This window comes from Cyanistes caeruleus, chromosome 1 (genome assembly GCF_971803275.1).
Source record: "Cyanistes caeruleus chromosome 1, bCyaCae1.hap1.1, whole genome shotgun sequence".
NCBI classification, from domain to species: Eukaryota; Metazoa; Chordata; class Aves; order Passeriformes; family Paridae; genus Cyanistes; species Cyanistes caeruleus.
In genome coordinates, this window is record NC_141701.1 from 59,944,894 (window position 1) to 59,968,949 (window position 24,056).

General features: G+C 43.5%; 1 protein-coding gene and 1 long non-coding RNA gene across 3 annotated transcripts in view; one reads left to right on the plus strand and one right to left on the minus strand.

Annotated features, from left to right (window-relative positions):
• Positions 1-21,976, minus strand: part of RIPOR2 (RHO family interacting cell polarization regulator 2) — a 108,338-nt gene extending 86,362 nt beyond the window's left edge. The window contains exon 1 of the mRNA XM_086894738.1: positions 18,158-21,976. Within this exon, the coding sequence (XP_086750864.1) occupies positions 18,158-18,371 (214 nt within the window). The 5' untranslated portion in view covers positions 18,372-21,976. The remainder of the gene's footprint in view (positions 1-18,157) is intronic.
• LOC111925275 (uncharacterized) lies at positions 1,214-4,293 on the plus strand. Of its 2 annotated transcripts, XR_002862151.2 has the most exons (4): positions 1,214-1,626; positions 2,176-2,270; positions 2,408-2,558; positions 2,771-3,713. It is a non-coding gene; the product is annotated as an uncharacterized LOC111925275 (long non-coding RNA). The 2 variants fall into 2 exon arrangements; XR_015288539.1 differs by lacking the exon at positions 2,408-2,558 and having other exon boundaries at positions 1,293-1,626; positions 2,771-4,293.
• Positions 21,977-24,056: the final 2,080 nt, after the last annotated feature.

Here is a 24,056-nt window from a genome sequence, read left to right on the forward strand (position 1 = left end):
TCTCTTGACCTGCTGGCCACACTGGTCCCTATGCATCCTAGGATACCACTGTCTCTCCTGACCACAAGGACACATTGCCAACTCCCAGACAGCTTGTCACCTACCAGGACTCCCAAGTCCTTTTCGGCTGGTAGGTCAGCCTCCAACCTGTGGTGGTACTTGGGGGTTGTTCCTCACCAGGTACAGGACCCTGCACTTTCTCTTGCTGAACCTCCTTAGAACATTTCTGTCTACCCAATTCTCCAGCCTACAGATTCTACTCCAGACCTGCAGAAGTTACTTCTTCTGCTCCAAGGTGAGACCACTCTGCACAGACGTTTGCTAAATTGTTCCCTAACACCTTGGGTTATGGGGATCTTGACCTTTCTCAGCAGCCTGTCCCAGTGCTCCATGGCCTCCACCCTTAAAAAAATATTGCCTAAAATCTAAGCCAGCTCTGTCCTGCTGCAGTTGAAGACTAAACATCAATGCAATGTTTACTTTTAGCAAATATGTTGAATCTATGTACATTTTAAAGGAAATCTATTGATTAGGGATTTTTTTCCTTATTTTTCTTGAGCAAGATATTTAGGAAGCCCTTACTTGCAATAATGTCAACCGTTCTCCTGAATTTTTTTGATAGTCACTCGTCAAAGGGACAACACAAGAGCAAAGATTCATTCAGGAAACAAAAATGTGTACTTGTCCAAAAAAATTATGGTTTTGGGTATTACATCCCCTTTCTGAAGTTAAATGAATGTCTGGTTTCATATGACACCCTCAGCTTTACAACAGAAATGGACTACAGAGCAGAAACTGCTGGGTTTGTGCCAAGGGGTGGATGCAAAGTGTTGGTCAGACAGGTTAACTACAGACTGGCTGGCTCTGGGACCAAGTAGGCAGCAGGATGATTGTCATGTGTGAGCAGCCCCCTTGATGAAATCAAGGCACAGCTGCTCCCCGTCCCCCAGCCCAGCGCTGCATGGTACCCCCACAAGCAGCTTTCTCCTATCCCCAATGCCCCTTGCCTGCCACCCCCACAAGCAGCTTTCTCCCTGTCCCCAATGCCCCTCTGTGCCCTGCCAGGGGCTCCTCCCTCATTGTCCTGTTCTGACCTCACCAGCTGGGTATGCACAAAAAAAACAAAACCCAAACGGAACCACACCTGATACTTGTTGCTGCCAAAAGGGGAAGTTTGGGATGCTTAAGTGTTGCTGCAGCCCCTGTGCTTGGCACTGGTCCAGCCCTGCTTGTAGCTGGCCACTCATGATAGTAAACATCTGATATCATGCTGTACATGAGCTGTAACAAGCACACAAGCTGCTGGGAGGTACAGGGCATGGCAGAGAGCAACCATGTTCGGATGCAGCAGCTTTGTGTGGGTCTTGGTGGGAAAACTCTATTTGTACATGACAGAGGGGCAGAACACATGCTATTTTTGGTGGGAATGAATTGGTTAATTCAGCTGAATAACATCACAAACATCAGCTGCTGCTGGTAGTTTTCATAAGAAAAGGAAATACTTTACGTAAGTAAAGGCTTACTAAAACTAGTAACAAAGAAAATAGAAGACAGGGAGGTTCATATGTAAGCCAGCCCACATTCTAGGATGTGCAGTGCCCAGATGCAAGTGCTAGAGCTCTCCAAGTAAGTGCAGAGAGATGATGCTATGTGGTATTGCTTTCACTATTTGCTGCTTAGAAATGTCTCACTGAGAAATTCAAGGGGAGTCATAAAATAACAGTGAGTTGTTTATTTGCATGACTGTCCCAGCAGGAGAATACTGGTTTGCAGGCAATTTGAAATCCCAGGGAGCATAGGGTATAAACCACGGAATGCTCATCCAAGATTGCAAAGTATGTTCCAGCAACCCTAGCAGTTCCCAGGGTGGAAAAACTCTCATAAATGAATGTTTTACTTGTCTCACTAGTATCACATAGAGTTTTTGACACAGGGCTTTTCTGTGCATTATCAAGATTTTGGCTGATGTAAAATGTTTCTTAAAGCTTTTTGAAAGCCATTTTGCCATGGCAATAAGAGGTAGCATTCAAAATGACTGTTAGGACCCCTCTGCTGCTGGCTTGCTTTACAAAGGTGTGAAGCTCACTTTCTGTAGGAGATGGGATTGGTTATTCCTCACTAGCACATGGTATGTATGCAGAGGTATTGTTGTCTGTGTTTGAGTATTTTCTTTAGCCTCTCATTCAGTGTCTGGTGGATCATGCAGTGCTCACCTTGCTATGGGATAGTGTCATCAGCACCCTGGAGAAGCAGCCATTGCTGCTCTCAAGGTAGGTAAATTAGGCATTCTGGGTTTACTCTCTGCTTTTGTCAGTGACCTTAGCACCTCACACTCCTGCCTGCTCCATAGGATGGTCAGAGCTGCCAAAGCTCTTATCCTAAAGCCAGTTTTCCATTTGTTTCTCAGTTAGTCTCTGCCTCCATCTTCCCTGGACATATCTACACAAGTACATTTTGTGCATAATGCATTATTTTGGTGTGTGAAGTGTTTCACCGATCCAAGATATACTATGGATGTTCAAAGATAGAAGTCCTTGAATTTAACTCAGGATGCAAAAGTAAGTCTCTGAGTGCAAATGAATCCATGGATTACAGTGCCTGAGTCTCACCAGGATAAATGGTTTTCCATTGCTATGTAGTGTTCTGCTGTGAGAGCCTGGGTGTCCAAGAAAGAGGGTAGAACAGCAAGCAGTTAAGAAAAGGTGTTTAAAAACCAAAAATCATCAAATACGTAATCCTCCTAAAGTACACGATGTTCTTCCCCATTAAGGAAGAAGAGCCCCAGGATCAGCATAAAGATTTGAGCTGTTACATGATGTTCTCCATCTTTGAATCAATCTGTGTGCCAGGAGCAAAGGCAGCACAGCTGTGCCGGAGCTGCTGCGGGTGTTTCCAAGCCCTGTGGCTGGCAGGCACCGAGCAGAGTCATCTTTAGCAGCACAGCTGAGGACCGAAGGCAAGTCTGTGTGAAGGGATCTCAAACCATCGACACCCTTGCGATGCACGGCAGGCATTTCAACAAGCAGTGAAAAGCAGCTGCTGGGGGAACTCCCTCAGGACACCCCAGCTCTACAGAGAGCTTTCAGAAATCAGGAGAGGACATTTACTACCTATTTGTGCTATTGCATCATTTAGGCACACTAGTCCAAACTCCTTCTCTTTTATACCTGTGTCAGCTTGGCTCTCTAGGCAGAACTTTGCAGCTTTTAGACAAGAAAATTCGAGGATTGTTTATTAAGATTTATACTCCAAACCAGATGAAGTTAGAGGGGTCACCTTTATGTGTAACATGTGGTATATTAAGGTTAGGGGCAGTTCAAACTGTAGCTACAAAATCTGTACCTCTCCTCTAACTGAATTTCTGGAGCAGCCCAGGTAACTTTTTGCTCAGTCTTCATTAAACAAGAGAGCTCTGGACTGCACAGCCCATGTTCACAGATCCTTTACACAGAGTGTAATTGTATGTAATTTCTGACTCTGATAAAGAATCTTTAATGGTATAAATGCACTATGGAAACACAAGAGATAAGATCAAAATAACTTGAAATTGGAGCACTTGAAAACTTGGCAGAGAATCCGCATAGGAAGTTTACATGGCAGGGAAGAGTGTGATCCCCCAAACGCTCAGGATTACATTTCCAAAATTACAGCAAGGATATGCAATAACAATTCCATAATATTTTGATTAGGAAGGAAGCAAATAACATACTGCAGAATGCTGCTGTCATAGCACACCCCTTGGCAACATCCTCTTTAAAGAGAAAAAAAAAAAAAAGGAAAAAAAAGGTGGGGAAAAAGGAAATCATCCCACTGCTTAAAGATAGATAGGGGTAGAAGTCAATGCTTGGAGAAGACATTTGCAGGCTTTCCTTCCCTTACCACCATTTTTCTCTTTGAACCCACCAAACAGAAATCCATGTTTACAAAAATCCAGCTGCAACCAAGTAGAAAAACTCATTTCAGGTCTGCTGCAGCCAGTGACCATTTCCTTGGGGTCTAACTAGTCTAACAGGCTTTCCTCCCCTTTCATGGAAATTCTCAGTGTTCTTCATTTCTAGTCAATCTCATTAATTCAGCACATACCTTTCACTAGCTCCAGACTCTAACACAGTGATATGCAGAGAGGAGAACTCAGTTATAATGATCATTTGTGATAGTTTCGGGGTTGAGGACATTTGAGACTGATGCTGAAGATGCAGCTGTAGCAGGAACTGTTCTGGCTTTGTGAGCTGACTTTTTCTTGAAACTGGGGTGTTAAAATAGCACTATCAGTTCCTCTCTCATGAGAGCCCACCACATCATCTAAAATAGAAAAATGTCCCAAGGGTCATGTGTCTGCCTAGGGCACAGCAGGAAGTTGGCATGCTATTCTTTCCAGCACTGAAATATCAGCACTCTTTGCATCTGGAATTTGTTTTCATCTTGCAGAGCCTTTCTTGATGCATGTCATGACATACCTTAAACACCCCTAATGCAGGTCCAGAAAATATTTCCAAATACTAGATTGGGAAATAGAAGTCATAGTTCTATTATTATTAAAAATAATAAATGCAGTTGAGACACTGATTTCATAGCAAGCAATAATTCTTCCATGACATTTCCCAGTTAATTCCTTAATATGATAGTTATCTATTTCTTGTCTGTATGATGGGGGCTAATGATTAAATCACCCTTTTTCTGTCTAGCATTCCCCATTACACCATGGTTACAAGGCATGCTCTTATCTTGATATATCTAAAGGATTAGTATTGTTAGGATAAACTCTGCAGTATTACTCAACTCCCAGTACTCATGACTAGGTTTTAGTCTGCTGCTTCCCACCCGAAGAAGAGCTTCAGCACCCAAAAGCATGTGTTTTGCATTTTCAGTTATATCTGTAGGCTGAAAAGAGAAGGTCCCCTTCAGTCAAGTCTCACTGCAACTACTAATCTGATGCTTCAAACTTATTAACTGGCATCATTGTTAGCTCTGAGGAGTTTTAATGTGGGAGTGAGAATATGTCCTTCTCTCCTGTGAGGAATCTTATTTCAGATGGAGCAACTCTCTCACAGTGAGAGAAAATACTTGGAAGTTGCTGAAATTACGTAGAGCTGGGTTATAGTCATGACCCCTCCATTATAGAGTTTGTATAATTAGACATAATGACAAAGTTAGTACTTGGTATCTAGCATCCAGTCCTCCCACAGATTTCAGCAACACTGTGGATTTGTGGCTTTTCCAGGTTCTCCTCTCTAAGTATTCCTATTGCTAAATACTGAACATCAGAAGTTAGCAAGTAAAACCACTCACAGATATCCAGCAGGAAGCCTTCCAATCCAAACCAAACATTTGGTCTTATTTTCAACACCTCAATACTTGTAGCTATAACTAATCTACTTGTAGTAGGTCACTAGATAATGCACAAGTTAGCAATTACACTATCTTTATATCATCCTCCAAAGTAAAAGAGGCTCCAAAGTTAATTTTATCAGTCCTGAATCCCTAATGATTATTGCTGCAATGCTGATGAAGTGGCAGAGGGAACAAAGGAGAAGGAATATTTTCAGAATCGCAGGAGTTGTTACAAAAAGTAAATTTAGGCACATCGAAAGGAATTGTGAATGAAGTGGAAACCTATTGCAAAGATCTCAAAGAGTGTTGTGAAATCAGAATTTCACCTGCTTTCTTGTGCTGTCCTCTGTGCTTGTGCATAATGGCAAGGTTAAAAAAACCCCAAAGACTAAGCCCAAACAAAAAAGAACAAAGGCTGTTTGACTTGCAGTGCAACTCCGGTGTAACCTGCCCTCCTCAGTCCCTGGGCAGCACTGAAACTCAGATTAGCCCAAGCTGTTCAAAGGTTATAGGCACCAATACTTTCACCAGTAAGAACAGCCCCACAAAGTTTCATACTGACTTTCAGAGAGGCTTCCAAATATCTCACTGCCTCTCAGACATGAGACCATTTTCAGTGCAACAGCCTGGTGTCCCCAGGCAGTAGGAGGAGGCTCCCTCACAGGATAAAGCCATTTATGTGGGCCTTATGGTGGTCCTGTCCACTCTGCTGTTGACACCAGCACTCATCTACTCTTGCAAAAAGCCCATTGATGGAGCTCAATCAGGAAAACATAAGCTACAGAAAAATCTCCCTGAGCAGCTGGGTCTTCTGGGTGGGTTGTTGGACTTAAAACACACCAGCATATGCATATTGCACATGCACAAAGCAGCTGTGCTACTTTGTTATTCAACATTTACAATTGTCAGGAATGTTGGTCCCACCTAAATCCTCTTACAGCTCTGGGCTTTAATTAGTAACATGTCCAAAATACTTTGAGTGCTTCTGGAGGATAGCTACAGGTGCTTACAGACAATGCTGCATGGTGCCAGAAGCCTTGTTCTGTAAAAGGAAATGTAGCTGGGTGTTAATGAGTGTCACGGGGAATTAAGCTCACTCAAACAATCTAACAAATTCATTTCTATTGGCATCTCCATTTATAGCTTCTCTGTGTATTTAACAAAGGAACATCGCTGTTAAAATGATGACAGAAAAATACAGGACTTGAATTAAACTATTGTGGCTAATGAGCATGAAATCAGGAACTGAAGTAATGAGATCAAAGACAGCTTCCTCCAGATCGTGCCAACCCTTGACCACAGTAATAAGGAGGTACAAATTGCAAAAAAAGTGGAGGAGCACTAGTGTGAATAACTCCAGCTGCATATCCCAGTGCATTTATTTTCCACTTGTTCGTAAAGCTCTTCCCTGTGAAGGATCAGGCCAGTGCTAACAGAAAATCAGTGACCCTTTCCTGGTACCCAGTGCTGTTTACTGCTTGGTTTTCTTCCCTCATGATTTTCATTCTTTTCTGCTTTCTGAAAATGGGTATTTCTAGGACATGAGTAGTCCCTGGGCAGTGGGTAGCTGCCTGGCTGCCTGCACAGGGCCAGCACAGAGCATCCACACTGCAGCTACCAGCAGTAATCATGCTTCTGCTCTGTTGGGGAGCTTTGCTCTTATAAAAATCACAGCTCTCAGGAAAACATCACACAAGATGACAAATGTCTTGTTTATAGGCTGACACATTATCCGAACAAAAATATATTTATTTAGCCTATCTTGCACTTTAATTTGATGTACTGCAACATCCCAGCATGGCTTTTTTGGCTTCAGTTGATAATTGTGCTAATTTTTCCATCTAAATTAAGCTATGTAATGCTTAGGGACAAAAACAGTCACATTATAATGTGTATTAGAGTCATGCTGTACAAACACTATGAGCAAATCCCATTGTGATGATCTTCAGCAGCCTTTCTTAGCAAGCAAATAGGAAGGCATTAGAAACATGGCAGGAATTTTTTCTCTGCAGAATCAGGAAAGGGAGCTGGGATTGGTCCACCCAAGCACAGCAGCTTGGAGGCTCATTTTTGCAAGGCTGCTGATGGCTCATCCTCTTGTCTTCCCCAAAATGTTTCTCTAGACCCTATGTAATGGCTTGGAAAGAGTCTCGAAGAGACAAACTTGTCCCTCTGAATTAGTGGGCAGGAGGTCACATCATCTGTGAAGAGGTAGGCATGAGATTTGAGCCCAATAGGGCGTGAGCCTGCAATGAAAGTGGTCTCTGTAGGAGACTTTGGTCATCTTTGGTGATTCCCCCCTCAAGACCTACAGCTGAAAGAAGAGTCTGTGTACATTTTGAGAAGGATAGATACCTTTCAATTTCTTGTTTCATGCAGCTGCACAGGAGATACACCCAACAGAGTGCACAAACCTTGGCAATAACTGCAATGACTGCAGACAGAACTAGCAGGGTTTGGCTTCATCCGAGAGATCTGGATCCCCTGTTCAGCAGGCTTGAAACACAGGCTCCTGCAAAGGGGTCAACTGGGATTGTTACTAAGGAGGTCACAGCAAGTTTAACCTTTGGCAGATAGAGTGGGATGTTTTAGTCCTTTGTCCCTTTATAGCCTCATCTAAACCCAAGGATGGGAGAATTACACCACTCTCCCTCAGCTTCACAGGGTGGTTTGTTAGTTTTGGGTTCCTCCACATTCAAGGACATAAATTCCAGAGAAATTGTACCTAATTCTACATAATCTGGGAGTAACTGAGCATCAAATATATCACACCGGAAGTTCCAGCCCCTAGAGTGCCTTCTTCTCTTCTTCCCCTCAAAGGGGGAAACATTTCTTTAGGAGACTTTAGGATTTTGTGTCTCATTTTTGATGAACCAATTGCAAGTCCACCAGTGGGGAAAATAAGCAGTCATGGCCTATGGAGGGACTCTCAGGGACTGGAAGGAAAAGGTGGCAGGTTTATCTCACAAGTCAGGGATCATGGACTACTCAATCCTCAGATTGTTTGCTGTAGCAAAAATGTGTCACCAAAGAGCTGTGACCATCAGACTCTATACTGTGTAAGTAATTCAAGTGGATTTAGCAGCACATACAGGTTTATCAATTTGCATTTATTGAGCCTTATCTTGCTTCCAACTGGATACTTGCAATACCAACCTGCATATTTCTCTTCAGACATACTGTTTCTATATGACTGAATAATTCTCATGAAGTAACTAAAAAAATGGCCTTGTTTTTGGCACTTTATATGGAGAGCTTGATTAGAGTGGTCTAGCATAAACAACTCGGCATCTCTGCCCCAAAAACACTGTAATGTTTCCACACAAATGAAATTATAAATTTGACACATATTTTTGCCCTGAAGGAATAAATGCCCCCCAAATCCCATCTGCCACCACAGCAAGAGGGTTTTACGCTTCTGCTTTTCAGCAACAGCAAGAGCAAAACCTGCAAAATAAATGACAAATCAGAGTAGAGAGCAATTCCAGGAGGGGGATTCTCCAGGGCTATGTGGAAGGGCAGCTCCCCCATTCCTCTCCAGGGGGCGGTACAGCACCCCCAGATCCCCCCACTCCCATGGATGTGCCCACCAGAGCACCCTGCCAGCATTCAGTGCACAAAGAGCACGTGCACTTTGCTTATGTTACTGTCACATGCACCCACCAAGCCCATGCTGGAAAAAACTTAGGCTTACAAGAGCCTTGAAACCTGGTTTTGCCACTGTTCATTTTTTCTAAAGTAAATTATGTTTAATGAAAATACCTGGGACGCAAAATACTTTGTTTTCATCTTAATTAGCAATTATGGTTGCTAATTAAGGCAATACCAAAATAATCGTGTCATAGTACAAAGGTAATGCCCACGTTTCTCTGTGCCAGATAAACAAGATTATGACCTTCTGCCATAGTTCCAGAACAGATAATACTCTACTCATACTTTTTGCAGGGCTTAATTTAATGTATGTATGAGAGAGAAGAATTACGTAGCTTTTGATATATGGTGAAGGCCACCATGTCATATAAAGATGGAGGGAGAGATCACAACAGTCCCTTGTCATAGACTTGAAACACAATTAGCCAAATAAACATCTTCAAGTGATGTCACATTCCTCACTTTCTATAGGTTTTAGAATCTTCTTTGCATGTTAAAATATATACACTATCTTGTATTTATATGTATTACATATAAAGTATAATCTGTAATTCTGTTGGTAGGAATTTTCTTCGCCTAGTGCCTTCACACAGACACATCTTTGACCATTTACCCAGGGAAGCACTCATTGAACAAGACTTATTTCCTGCAACCAACTAAATAGTCTTTTTAAGAAATAAAGAAAGGCATATCCTCCACAAAAGCTAATTCATGCAGCATGACTCTTTGAATATATAGTCTAGCAATACACAAGCATTGGAAGTAGCACAAAAGATCCTTGAAAACGCTTCTAATTGATTCATTCAGCAGGGTAGCACCATGGAAATGATTGATTTTAGTCTACCAGACCTCCCTCTGGCCTTTTTAGAGCCTCTGTTGATGGGTACTTGAATGGAAAAAATTTAAATACAAATGGCAGTATAACAGTAGCACCCAAATTCCCATAATTTTAATATATCAAATTGACTGCAACAGGTTTAAGATGCTACAAGGACCAAAGCTTTTTTTTCAAATGTATCTTTAAAATAGTGAGAACTTCACTGTCAGTAGTAATGACTGATCTCAAATGACTGATCTGACTCACAAATAATATGTGACTGTGTTCTTCTTAGCTAATGATGAGGTGTAACAAACCTGGTGATCATGGCTATTAGAAAGGGTAGAAAAAAACACTGTGGTACATTTCTATGAGGTCATAAAAAAAATTAAGGTCATCAGGTTAGTTTCCTGTATAATCGTGATTTATTGCAGGGTTTGCAAACCAAACCAAGGGCAGGTAACCAACAAGTTAAGTAAGTGTTGCCTTACCAACACTTACTTAAACCAAAGCTGCCCTTATTTTGCCAATCAATGTAAAAAATGTAAATAAGGTGGGCTGATATTTGTGCCACGCATCTGGAATTTGGGGACAGGTGATAGCTGCACTAAAGACATACAGTTATGAAATACCAAAATGAGAGGGACTACTTCTAAGTGTTTGAGCCTTCAGACTGAGTCAGACAAACTCCCACTCCAGCTCCAGCTGACCTTTAGAAACCATGCAGACCTGCTGCAAAGGGAAGTGTTTTTCCTGCCCTTCCTTTGTCTGGATAATGTTTGAATGTAGTTTGTGGGTTTAGAAATAACCATGGTTTTTAGAAATAACCATTTCACTGTGCTTCCAGAGTACTCATGTGAAATACTGATGTGCTGATGACAGAGAAGGCAGGCAGTGGCTGTGAAGGAGACCCTTCTCCATGGGAGAAGGATCACTGCTGTCTCCTACCCTGAAGTAAACCTCTTCTTGATGAACTCATGTCTTTTTGGAAGCTCCTTAGCTTCCATGCACCCCTGTCCTCAGCCCGGGCTGTGGGGGTAACATGGATTGCCCATACGGATGTCTGCACAGACAGCTGAGCAGTTGAAGGCTCAGCAGGGCAAGCAGGACACTTCCCAGTCCCCCAATTGAAAGAGAAAGCAACCTTTGTCCTTGCTGACAACCAAATCTGATGTTAAATACACATCATATGCTTGGTAGGACCTGACAAAATTAGCAAGAGAAAGCATGCAAACTCATGCTCATCAAAGGTATGTAGTACCTTCCACAGATATTTGCAAAGGGATTTTTTTTTTTTTTTTTGTATCTCTTGAGGGTCTAAACCTGCTAATGTGATTTCTCTTCACAGCTTCCAATGGTAGTGGCTGGCTTTGACCAACTCAGCTGTATTGTCAGACTCAACCTGTGCCATCAGGACCTGCAACTGTGGAAAATTTCACTAAACAAGTTACAATTGTGTTTTCAGATGCCATGGCTGGCAGGGATTCAGTTTTATGTGCATGTGTTTCTTTCAAAATCTACTAACTTGTTTCCTGCAATCTCAGCTCTGATTGATATATGTATTCAAAATCTCTTGCCCTTGTGACTGTAATGCAAACTGTGAAAATTATTCAGAGTGTAACCAAGCAACATCTGCCCAAGCTATGAGCTGCTTGAGGAAGTGTCAGTACTGATGTTCCCTGTCTCACAGAATGGCATGGGGAAGAAAGGGGGAGTATTACCTCATGTGCACCTAAAGACATTTCCAAGCAAAATGACCTAAGCAGAAAGCATTTCAGTTCGGAATGAGGAGTGGCACTTTCTAGAGAAGTCCATCCTTCTCTTCTACTGACTGGCCCATCAGCTAGGAGGGAAGTACAGCATGGCTGGCTCACAGGATTGCCCTGGACTGCCAGCCAAGTATCCCCTGTGGAAATTCCTCCCTGCGCATTTGCTGCCTTTCTCTGTGGCTGTCGGTCACTGTGCAGGGGGGATCCACTAGCTGGAAAAATGCTGTGATGCTTTTCTCCTTATTCTTTATCCCCTGACAATTTACAGCTTTCCAGCTGCATCTCAGAGAGCTCTGCATCCCACCTGCATATTGCACAGAAATGGGATTTTTCTGTGATCCTTCTTTAGGTCCTTGCTGTTGAGGGCTATGGCACTACACTTCTCAATATTCAGCAGATAACCATCTTCCTGGGGCTGCAATAATTTAACTTTTTTTCCCCAGTACATGTGCACAGGAAGCACCATGAAAGTATGTGTCTCAGTCAAGCTCCCAAGTCAGTCCCTGTTAGCAGTCAAGCTGGTTCATGAGATTATACAAAGGGCAATTGGAAATGGCTTAATCAAGCTTACTACCACAAGCACAGTGTTAATGAGCAATAAATAGTTCACTCAAGAGCTGTAGGCTTACCTCAGGACAGTTTTCATTACAGAGATATCATCAGCTAACACTCAGCATCAAGAAGACAGCAGAGGGGTTGAAACTAGGTCCCTTCCAACCCAAACCATTCTGTGATTGAACCACATTCCATCAGGCAATGGAACAGGCTCCTCAGGGAAGTGGTCACAGCCCCAGCCTGACAGAGTTACAGAAGGATTTAAACAATGCTCTCAGGAACATAGTGTGACCCTTGGCGCTGTCCTGTCAGGAGCTGGACTCAATTATCCTTATGGGTCCTTTCCAAATAAGGATATTCTATGATTCTATAATAAAATGTGGTAGTTTCTCAATTCCAGATGAAAAATTTGATGCAATGCTTCAATATTTCTAAAGAGCATCTGAGTATATTAAAACGTCCCCATGTGCATGTGTAGGTAAAATATTAATTAGTTAAGTTTTAAATTACACTAGATTTATCCAGCACTCTTGCACTAGAAAAGCAAAGGAAACGTAAGCAATTATAAGCAAACTGAATTTCTCTGTTCTACATTCTTCTTAGAAGTTTATTTTTTTCTGCTTCAAGGTGATTTGACATTTTTGGGTTAGATTTTAGGGACTTGGTGCGAAAGCCTGGCTTTGTACTGCCGCTCCAAATCAGAAATGATTCAATTATGCATCAGCCCGTCCCTTCCCCAAAACGAAACCCTCTCAGATACTGAACTCCCTTCAGTACAGGTTTTAAATAGAAAGGGTAAGTAGGGTAAAGCTGGTTGTGGGAGTTACTTTATCTTCCATATTTTCCATAAGATGGTTCCTCTGACCTGGCCAGACTCTGAGGTCCCTGTCTGTGTCTTCTGCTGCTGGGAGAGGCCAATCTTCTTGCACTCTGGGATGATCAGGAGTGGGAAAAGGAGACATTTCTGCAATGCAGAGCTCTCCTCCCCAGCTGTGGGTCTATCTACTACTCTGTTGAGATTTGGTGAATGCAACAGATGATATTTTAATATAAGAGTTCAAATTCTGTCTCACATTTTATACTAAATGAAAGGGCCTAGTTTCGCTGAAGCATGGTAGTGTGAAAGCAGGTAATTGCAGTCATCACCTATTTCCTTGGAAATCTTAATATTGGTACTGTGAATTATTGCATGTTATATGAAATTATCAGCTACATTTTCATCACCTACCCTGCCAGGGGTCTGCTGCAGACTCACCACTAAGCTCTCAGGTTCCCCAGCTGTAATGAATAATGACAAAAAGGTTCCACCTTTTCTGAAATGCAGCAAAAAATGAATGGTCGAGGGGCAACACTAAGAAAAACAAAACAAACCATGCAAATGGTTTTTTGAGGTTGTTTTGAAAGATTAATTAATCTGAAATTCTCAGTACTTTAATCATTATTCAAAATTTACCTTGAATCCCATTATGATTTTCCAGTCACAGAAGGATGGAGTCTAAGCATCGCATGGATACAGCATTAACAAAAGCTCTGTGGGAAGAGCTTTTTCACAGCCATGGGTGAATATTAGTCATACTTGCATATTCTTCCTTCCAGACGTCAAAGGTCTGAGGAGACAAAGAGCTGTGCCTTGGATGGTTTTGAAATCCATCAATCTCCACTGGTCCTGAAAGGACCCCTCTGAGGAAACATTTCTTGCCCACTCAAGAATCACAGCACTTCAATGGGCCCATACCTTCAGGTACATAACATTGTGTTTCCAAAGAACATTTCCCTGAGGTAAGAAGAAAAGTACAGCTATCCCATATTGCATGAAATCTACTCCTTTGCAGGAGAACAATCTCCTTCTCTCTTTCCAAAACAAAAGCATAATTTAAAATTATTACATTATTACCAAGAATGAGTAGGATAAACAGCACGCTTTTTTTTTATTGCCATTTAAGTGCAGTTTAAATCCAGACTCGTCTATTAGCTTATAGATCATTCCCATTTATGAATATAAACAATATTCTTGCCTTCTTTCCCTAACACCAGTGACTCATATGTTGGGGTTCTTTTCTATAAACCAATTTCACATATCACAAAATAAGGTAAATTTTCATATTGTGAGGCAGTTCATGTACAAATTATGCTTTTGCCATTTTTCTTTTAAACATGACATTTTTGCTCTTGGTTTCTTTCTTTTCTTAGATTTTTCATGGCAATTGTGTTTTTTTCATCTGGAAACAAATTGAAATACAAAGCAGACCTTTTTCTTTCTAAATTACACAGCCAGTTTGGATCAGAAATAATAAAGGACTCTTCATAACATTACTTCAGTGGGCCTTGCTGGTGAGGAGAAAATGTGCCTAACCATGAATACTTAATGAGATTTGATTAAAGCTTGCCATCAATTCCTTGCCCTAAATGTTACAGGTTGTGAAAGTACATTAGCACCAGAGGATACAGCTTCTAAGGCCCACCCTTGCACAATAAACACTCTGGCTGGGTCCCAGATAGCTGGCAGCACTCCAGAATGAGTTTGTGCTGATGACAATCAGCACTGGCAATGGCTGGATCCAGACACGGACCTGGACCTGGACCCAGAACCAGAACCAGAACCAGAACCAGACCCACAGCAGCACCATGGGTGGCCAGTACTCATGGGGTGAGCATGTGGATAGACACCCTGTGTCTTGCCCCACAGCCCCACCTGGGGTTATGGCTCTAAACAAATCACTAAATATTTCTTCAGAGGCTTCCCCAGCTCTTGCCTTTTTACCAAATGCTTTCAGTGAAGAGGTACAGATAGGCCCAACCTGCAGAATTTCTGAGACCACTCATGGCCTTGAGTATTGGGCTGGTAGGGCAAGACATTCAAAAGAGCCCTCGGCCACACAGCCAGCAGAATTTCCCTATTTGCTGACCTGCATCAGGGACATAAAATCCTTTTGCTTGGTGTAAACTCTTAATATTTTCTGTGCAATCCCCATCTGTTAAGGTTCAGGCAAACCCAGAGAAACCTCCTTCCCACAGATCCCCAAGGCTTTAACATGCACTGGTGGCCAGAAGCCAAGTACATTTTGGGGACTAGCAACAAACAGCTGCTTTTCAGACTCTTCACAACACAGCTTTCAGACTTGCTTCATGCAGTTATTACTAGCATGATCCAAGCTCAGCTTCCAACCTTGGCATGAGCAGGACTTATTAGCCTGTTTTCCTGAGGAAACATTATGCACTATGATCATTAATATTTTTTAACCCCCTGGTCAATTTCAATCAAACCTAGCAGCCAGGCAGCAGTCTTGGAGACCCCAAGTTCCTACAAGGTTCATGAACCATATGTATGGCTGGGACAGTGGAAATGAAAGGAAAAGCAGGCCAACCTGTATGAGACCTCAGAGAGCCCAGTGAGACTGAGATGCTGTGCATGACCCACTCCAGGAAAGCTTCACCATGTTTTTCCATCTGCATGGACACAGGAGTGTCCAGAAGAAAAGCAGATTTCAGTATTTCCAGTGTAATTTTTTTTACAGCAGTATCATGAACTTACACTCTCTGTCCAATATCTCTCTGTTGGAACCAGCCCTTGCTGCGAGGTGAAAACAGAGGATTAATTTTGTGAATGTCAGAAGCCTCTCAGAGGGTTTCTCTGGTGCCAGCTGCAGTTGCTTCCCCTTGGTCGAAGGGACAGCCACATCCAGCCAGGCAGTCAGAAAAATGAGGAAACTATTGCTCTTCCATTTGAAAACGTGCCTTTGTTCAAAGCAGTGTTTTTGCCATGAGCACACGTGCCTGCAGGGAGCTTCCTTCAGGGACTCGGCCGTGAAATGAGGCCACAAGGGCAGGCACAGAAGGACTGCAAAGTCGCCCGGCTGTTTCTCTGAATGGCTGCCTTAACCAGGAGGTACAATGACAGCTTGTGCTCATAGAGACTTCGAAAAACAGCCAGCAGTAGCTTCCTCACTAGATTTTTAATTTTTTTTTTAATTCTCAACTGCACATTTTTAAACAGAAGATTAGCATGTCTCCTGTAATTGCAGCAGTTTTGCTGCAGTGCCTCAGCAGAAGGCAGCTAAAGAGGCCAAACTGAATCCGGACACAAAGAATTTGCAAGGAGCAGTCCTTATTCCGGACTGGCCTCAGCACAGATCACAGAAAGCTGTGCTTCTTCACTGATCCAGGCTAAAGCAACCTAATTAAAGATGCCAGAAGTTATTTCTAGTAACAAAGCCAACAAACACTCTTCTGAGTGATTAGCATTTTTCAGACTCATTAAGAAATAAAATAAAAAAATCTTTATTTTTTGTTTGGTGCTGCAGTTTCCCTAAGGCAGAGGCCAGCTAAAAAGAGGGGCTCTGAGAGATGTGCAAAGATAGTACCATTGTCAACCAAAGAAACCTCCTTCAATTATTCAGAGCATCTGCTGTTCTCAGTTTTCTCATTCTTAGAGCTCCAGCTAAGTAGTGCATTTGGCAGTAGTTCTTATTAACTCACAAGACAGCACAAGTAAGGGATATATATATTCACAAGATAATTAATGCTCAAAGTGAGTATTGTGGTAAGAAGTTTTCATACACATTTGCAAACTACCTGCCAAAAACAAATTTTTGAAGAGTAGGGAACCTCATATGGAAAAGGTGAATATAACCCTACGTAGACAGGAAACAAAACTATTTCTATTTTTCTACTTCATTAACAGCCAGAAAATTGACCAAAATACTCACAAAGGTCCAAGCATTGAAAACCAGTGAACACAGCCTACAGTCAACTGACAACTCAGAAAATCAGTCTCTCTGACATCTGTAATATTTTGCATCTGAAGGGCACACCGGAGTTGAATTCATGGCAAAACAATATTTAAGAAGGTAGCAGTGAGAGCTTTGTGTCTATACTGCAATGATATGAGTTAGAAAAATTCAGACTTTGTAATCTTCATGGCTAAACCAGGGTACTGAAATGACAAGAGCTTGATGCAGAGTTGACAGACAGCATGCTCATTTCATCACATTAGTGCTTCTGCAGTGTATTCCTAATGGCATTCCCATTCCAAGATCCCTTTAACAATATATCACCTTGATGGGAATAGAGGATGCTTCATTTGGCCGGCCAACCCAGCCCATCCTCCCAAGCCACTGCATAGCATCTCCTCAGGAGTGATTAGACACTATAGTTGACTGAACCAAAGAAATCCCCTCTGTTTCCTCAGTTGTCACAGATACATTACCCTTTGTGTGTCTCTGAAGAACTGCTGGCAGCATTTCTTTCCAAGGTGCCAGCTGAAAGGAAGCCTGAATAAATCAGCTAGAATTGGCTGGATCTCCATGTATACGGTCTGTCAGGGAAGGCAAGCAAACTACCTCCAGTAAAACCACGGCGAAATGGTGAATAACATACCCCAGCAACTTGCAGTACGACTATATATACATTTATATACATGAATGTGTATGTGTGTATATATATGCATACACACACATATATACATCAGTGATGTACATGGTTTCTAGCCAGACAAAGGAGTGGGCAGTTTCAGAGTGTTGTCTGCACCGTGACTTTACAAACCACTGTTCTGGTTATATTCCCGTCAATCAAACTTTTTTGATTCCTTCAGCTGGCCAAAAAAAAGGAGCGGGTATTATTGTGCATTTTTCCTTATTCCCCTTTCACCGCACAAACCATCCCGTCTTAAAACTCTCTTAGAAAAGTGCGAAGTGCTCAGCCGTGCTAGGCGGGGGCCCTTTCAAAGCACCCAGTCTCCAAGTCGATGCCCCAGCCGCAGGGCTCCGCTCAGCCGGGCCCTGGGGCACAGAGCCTCGGCCGTGCCCTCAGCAGCCGGGCCCTGGGGCACAGAGCCTCGGCCGTGCCCTCAGCAGCCGGGCCCTGGGGCACAGAGCCTCGGCCGTGCCCTCAGCAGCCGGGCCCTGGCTTTGGGCCTGGCCGGGGCGGCCGGGCTCAGCCCCGCCGCGGGCTCTCGCATGGAGCTGCGATGGATGCCAGGCACTGAGGGCAAAGCGGGTGGCAAGGGGTGCGCGGGGAGCTGGGACGCGACACTTACTGCAGAACTGTCTCCGCCTGACCCTGCAGCGCCAGAGCCGCGTCCGCACCCAGTGCAGGCACGGCGACAGGTCCATGGCTCGTCCCCGGGGCCACCGGGCACGGGCCGCTCCCCGCCGGGCGAACCTGCGGCAGCCCCCGGCCAGCCTCCGGGCCGCCGGCAGGATGCGGCGGGCGGCCACCGAGGCCCTGCCGTCCCTTTGTCGCCATGCCATGTTTTATGCATGAAGGTAATTTCATCCCGATTCTCCGCGCCTGGTGTCTACGTGAGCTCCTGCGACGTGGAGGAGGCACGGCATGGGTCCCCGGAGAGAGCGAGCTCAGGGGGAGGCAAGGAGCCAGCATCCCTCCGGGGACGGGGGAAGGTGCCCACGGCAGGAACGCGGCCTTTCCCGGCCTCTGCGGGGTGGGCTGAAGTTTCCACGTGTAAGCCTGCAGGTGCTGCGCTGCGGGAACCCTGGAGAGGTCCGAAGGTACTAGGGAACCCCGCAGAAACCCATGTGCGCTCTCGTCACAAAATCATGGCCCGGGTTTGAAACCTCGGCCCCGCTACTGCCTCGTGAGGAAACAGGAGCATGTGAGGGCAACACAGCTTTAGCAAGTCCACGTCGGTGCTGCACTGGTAGGGGTGGTGAGCATTCTCGCATTCTCATTTCACTTTTGCTATATACAGTAATGCCCAGAGTGACCCTTACAACACTGTCACTGCTGCCTGAGGCACTTTGTAACATAACTAAAAAGCTGCTTCTCCGATGAGTTCACAACCACAGAATTTCACAGAATAATCCGAGTCAGAAGGGATCCACGAGGACCACTGAGTCCAACTCCTGGCCTTGCACAGGACCATCGCCAAGGGGAACACAATGTGCCTAAGCATTTCCTGAACTCTGTCAGGCTTCATGCTGTTACCACTTCCCTGGGGAGCCTGTTCCAGATGTCCAAGCACCATCAGGGTGAAAAATCTTTTCTGAATATCCTGCCTAAACCTACCATGACACAACTTCAGGCCATTCTCCCGCATTCTGTCACTGGTCTTGTCACAAAGAGATCAGTGCCTGCCCCTCCTCTTCCCGTCACGAGGAAGTTTTGACTGCAATGAGGTCTGTCCTCAATGCCCTCTTTAGGCTGAACAGACCAAGTGACCTCAGCTGCTCCTCATACAGCTTCCCCTTGAGGCCTTTCACCATCTTAATTTCCCTCCTTTGAACACTCCCTAATAGTTTAATATTTTTTTTATCTTATGGCACCCCGAACTGCCCCCAGCACTGGAGGTGAGGCTGCCCCAGCTCAGAGCAGAGCAGGACAATCCTCCCCCTTGCCCAGCTGGCCATGCTGTGCCTGATGTGCCCCAGGACAGGGCTGGCCCTCCTGGCTGCCAGGGCACTGCTGACTCATAGTCAACTTGCCACTGACCAGAAGCCCCAGGTCCCTTTCCACACCACTGCTTTTCAGCATCTCATTTCCCAGTCTGTACATACATTTAGCAATTTAGGCCCTGCTCTCATACCTTTAAGCTTTACCTCAACAAGTAAATTTGTAGGGTTTACTTTAAACGTCTCCTATATTACAAGAAAGAGGTTACCACACATGCACTGCACACCCTTTACCAGGCAAGAGCAAATCTAAGATGTGGGTCTGGTGTACATAGGCTGTGTTGCAAATGTATAGGCTGTATCCTACCCAGAAGGATTCCTGAAGCTTTTCCCTTTCCACATGCAGCTGAGACCACTCAAGGCTTGACTGGAGGACAGCAAGCCCTGCCACATGTGCCAGTGTAACTGGAGAGTGGTGGATGGCCAGGTGTCAGGTTTCCTTGCCATTTGAATCTCACAGTAGGGTCATCCAAAGGGCCATCGTTGATTTTTTTGCTCTTGACATGGGCAGGTAAATCTTGTGCTGTCATTGTAATGATAGGTAAAACCCAGCAGATGCATTTGAGCTTCATTTTAAAGCTCTTTTGATTAATCCTGATCTGGACTAAATGTAGCATTTTGAATCTCTATTGGAATATGAAAAACTCGGTGTTATTTGCCCCTGAAGATTGCATTAAAGCCCAGGAATAGCTCATCCACACTGGGATTTCACACCAGAGTCTGCATGAGAGCCCCAAGCAGCCTAGAGAGCTAAAACCAAACCCACAAATCACTGTCAAATCAAGATATGAAATTCCACATACACTCATTACATTTTGCCAAGCAACAGTCATGTCAGATTATTCATTTGGAGCTGATCAGAAATTAAAGCTATGGATGGTGCAGAAACACTTTGAAAAATATGAAGAATCCACGCTGAGTCTTTGTCACTGTGCATTTGGAGACTGGTCAGACTGAATTGGTCACATACTGTGGTGGGCAACACTGCTGGCGTAACAGGGAGCAGCTGACCCAGGATATGTTCCCCACTGTCTTGCTTCCAGTATTTCAGTGGGCACCATCACCTATTTCCATCAAGAAAGACTCATCCTGTGGTTCTTGGGTGTGCTGAAACCATGGCTGTACCAGAGTGAAAGGGATTCCTGGGTCACCATGCCCAGCTTCAGCTGCTTTGACAATCCCAGCATATTTCCAGGTCTTTAATAAATTATATCTCAGAATTAGGCTTTCTGTCCTCTTTTACTTGAGGAAGAAGGAAATAGGAGTGCAGGGGACTTTAGGTGGTGAAAATTCACTTCTTTATTAGAATTCAGCACAGCTGTGATCTCAGTGTCATCAGTTACTTATGCTGATGCACATAATTTACAGGAATAAATGAGATAAAACAGCAGGTATGTGTGGGCTGGAAATAGAAATTAGACCTGAAATGAGAAAGGTATGACAGCTTTGGTGTATTTTATGCTTTAACAGTGCTTATAATTGTCCTTTTAGAACCGTGCAGACAAATAGAATAATGTAAGAGATGGGCTAAGTAGGATTCAATTTTGCTTGTTTAAGGAAAATACATTACAATGATGAGTATATTTGTGCTGATGATGGCTTGTTTTCTTCAGTATTTGATGTTTGTCCTCCTCCCTTTCCTTTTTTTTCTTTTTTAAACACAAACACACCTAAGCTTAGAACTAGGTATTTGTAGATGTATTTTTATCTTAGAGTAGGCAGAAGTCATAATTTTTACACTTGGTTGGTTCCAATTCAGTATTATTTTTTCATAACATTCTGTGTGATTTGCGTGCAGTCCTCTGGCACCAGAGTGCAAAGGAGAGATTCAGAAAAGCTTAATTATGCACATCGTTTTTGATACCACCACCCTTTCAATTTTCCTCCTGTAAATGAATGATGACATGTCAGAGTCACAAGGCAGGACACTCAGCACATGTGTCTTTCTGCATTTTCCTTTAAAACCTTGGTGGGGAAGAAGAGACATGCAGTTGCACAGAAGAAACAGGAAGTGTTAAGCTGGTTCTCACCCAGTCATGGTGCTCCTGGAACTCCAACCTACAAGAAAAACCTTGGCAACAGCTAATGAAGGCATCAGCCAACAAAGGCAACATCTTTTAGTCATCACAAAGTTCCTAAGGTTAAATATAACTGCTCAATCCATTGACCTCCTAGTGCAATGTGGTTGTCTAGCAGCTGCTGCTATTCCTCTGGAAAGACAGAGACCTCCTGCAGATCGTGACGACCACAAACTGCTGCTTCAAGCCCTGACATGTGGCTCTACTATTTTCTTCTTCAACATGCTGCTGGTAAACAAGCACGGTTCATGAAATCTTTCCCTCAGCAGAAGGGACTGTTGTGGGGCTATATTTCCCCCAACACTCTAAAAGGCTTTGAGGTGTTCTTACTGCAATATAAGCAAGATATTTCAAGACAGAAAACCACAACCCTGCTAAATGTCGGAGCACTATACTTTGGCATGTCAAATTTCTATTTTGTTGTGCCCTGGTATTCAACCTTGTTTAATACTTGAAAGCAATTGATGTAGTGATGTGAGATGTCCAGAGTACACAGTGCACTGTGGGATCGAATAAGGAGCATTTCAGAGAAAGCTTCCACTTAAGCCCCTCACTCCGCGTGCTTCAGTGCAATGATTCAGTTAAATCACTGGCTAACAGGGTTTATAAATACTGCAAGGCGGCGGGGGGAAAGGCCGGATTGCTGGCTCGGGATACAGCCCTGGCTGCTCAGATCCCGTACTGCAGTGTAGTGCTGTGCTCTTCTTGTGCCACCTACTGACCGGCTCCTCCTGGCTTTCAATTCGGAAACGGAACGTTTTCCAGTTTATTTTTAAATGCCAGTATTTGATGTTGGGTTTTGCCCAAACAATTAATACCTGGTGAATAGTCAGTCTTCGTGCCTTGACAACATGCTCTAGCTCAGAGCTGAACCACCCTGTCCTGCACTAGCTGGCCCAGTACAAGGAGGATGGGATGGGATGGGATGGGATGGGATGGGATGGGATGGGATGGGATGGGATGGGATGGGATGGGATGGGATGGGATGGGATGGGATGGGATGGGATGGGATAGTCTGTGTTATCCAGCACATCAGGTCCAACAGTGTTTTCTCTTTTGAAATATGTAATGCACCGCTGAAATCATTACAATTTCCCAGATGTTCAAAATCAGAAGCTACCTGGAGAGTTTGCCCTCAGTCCATAGGTGCTTTCTGGGACATGGCTAAGCTATGGCAAGGGCTTGACCTCTCAATCCCGTATCAGGGAGTGGTCTTGTAATTCAGCCTTCAGGTCCTCATCCATGTTCTGTGTTACTAGAGAAGCACTTTTCTTTCGGCTCTCCAACCATCTGAAATTTGGAACTACCCTATAGAATTAAGATAATTCTTTCAATTTTTTCTTTTTTATTAAAAGTCAAGGCAATGGCTAAATGGATGTGTGTGTTCACCCCCCCTGAACATTTCTGAAATGCTTAAAAGCAGAAAACATATACTCTGTTCCTGTGTAGGTTTAGCTGTAAAGCTGCCTGTTTGCATTTATCTTGGGTAGATGGTGTTGGCCTAAGACTGTGAGTTGCTCTGCCAGAGGGGGCTTAAACAATTGTAGTAGGCTCAGGATTGGTATTGCTCTGCAAATGTTTGTGATAACCACTGTCTTCCTCGCCCTGTCTGTGGCAGCTAACCTTCTGAAGGCTTCAGGTTAAAAAGAGATTCCAGCCCTCATCAAGAGCTGACTGAAACCTGTAAGGAGTAGCAACATTGGTAGGACAAGGTTGGGACTGGGAATTTTGTGTGACTGTGGCATCAATAAGTAATTTCTCCACAACAGTACATCAGAGGACTTTAGTATTTGCCCTGTCAGAGCAGGTGGTTGTTGTTCTAGAGCTTTTCACAATGAAAAGTGTGGTCAGAATGACACTTTTTTCTACATATGATTTTAAATGACCACTTTGCTCTGGATGCAAAACAGCCTTGACTAGGCCAAGGCGTGATGATGGAAAAATTGCTTCCAGCTGCAGTTTTTTCCTCCCCCTTGTGCTCTCCTCCAGCTGCACATTTCAGTGGGGCCATGACCTCAATGTGTATTTAAAAAAATATGTGGAAAATAAGCTTTCAGTTTTCTTTGCTACTAAATCGGCTGCTTTTGCAACTCTTTATTAAATGGGAAGATATGGCAAGCTTATTCACCCTATTATAAAAGCATGATTTTTTAATGTTTTTTTCATTCATAGATTTCATATAATCTTTAAAGGGGATAACAAAGAGATCATGGATATATTTTGTATTTGGCAACACAGTGTTTTCTTCTAATTATTTAAAGTTCAGTATGTGATCTTAATTAATGCTTTCTTGCATTTTATTTGCTGGCCTGAAGGCAATTTCTTCTAAAATTAATTGGATTAATCATTCCAGAAATCTCAACTGGATGATCACATATATACTAAATATTTTTAGAAACAATTTCAAAGATTGGAAAGCATTTGGATTTTGTTGCCAATAAACTTGGCA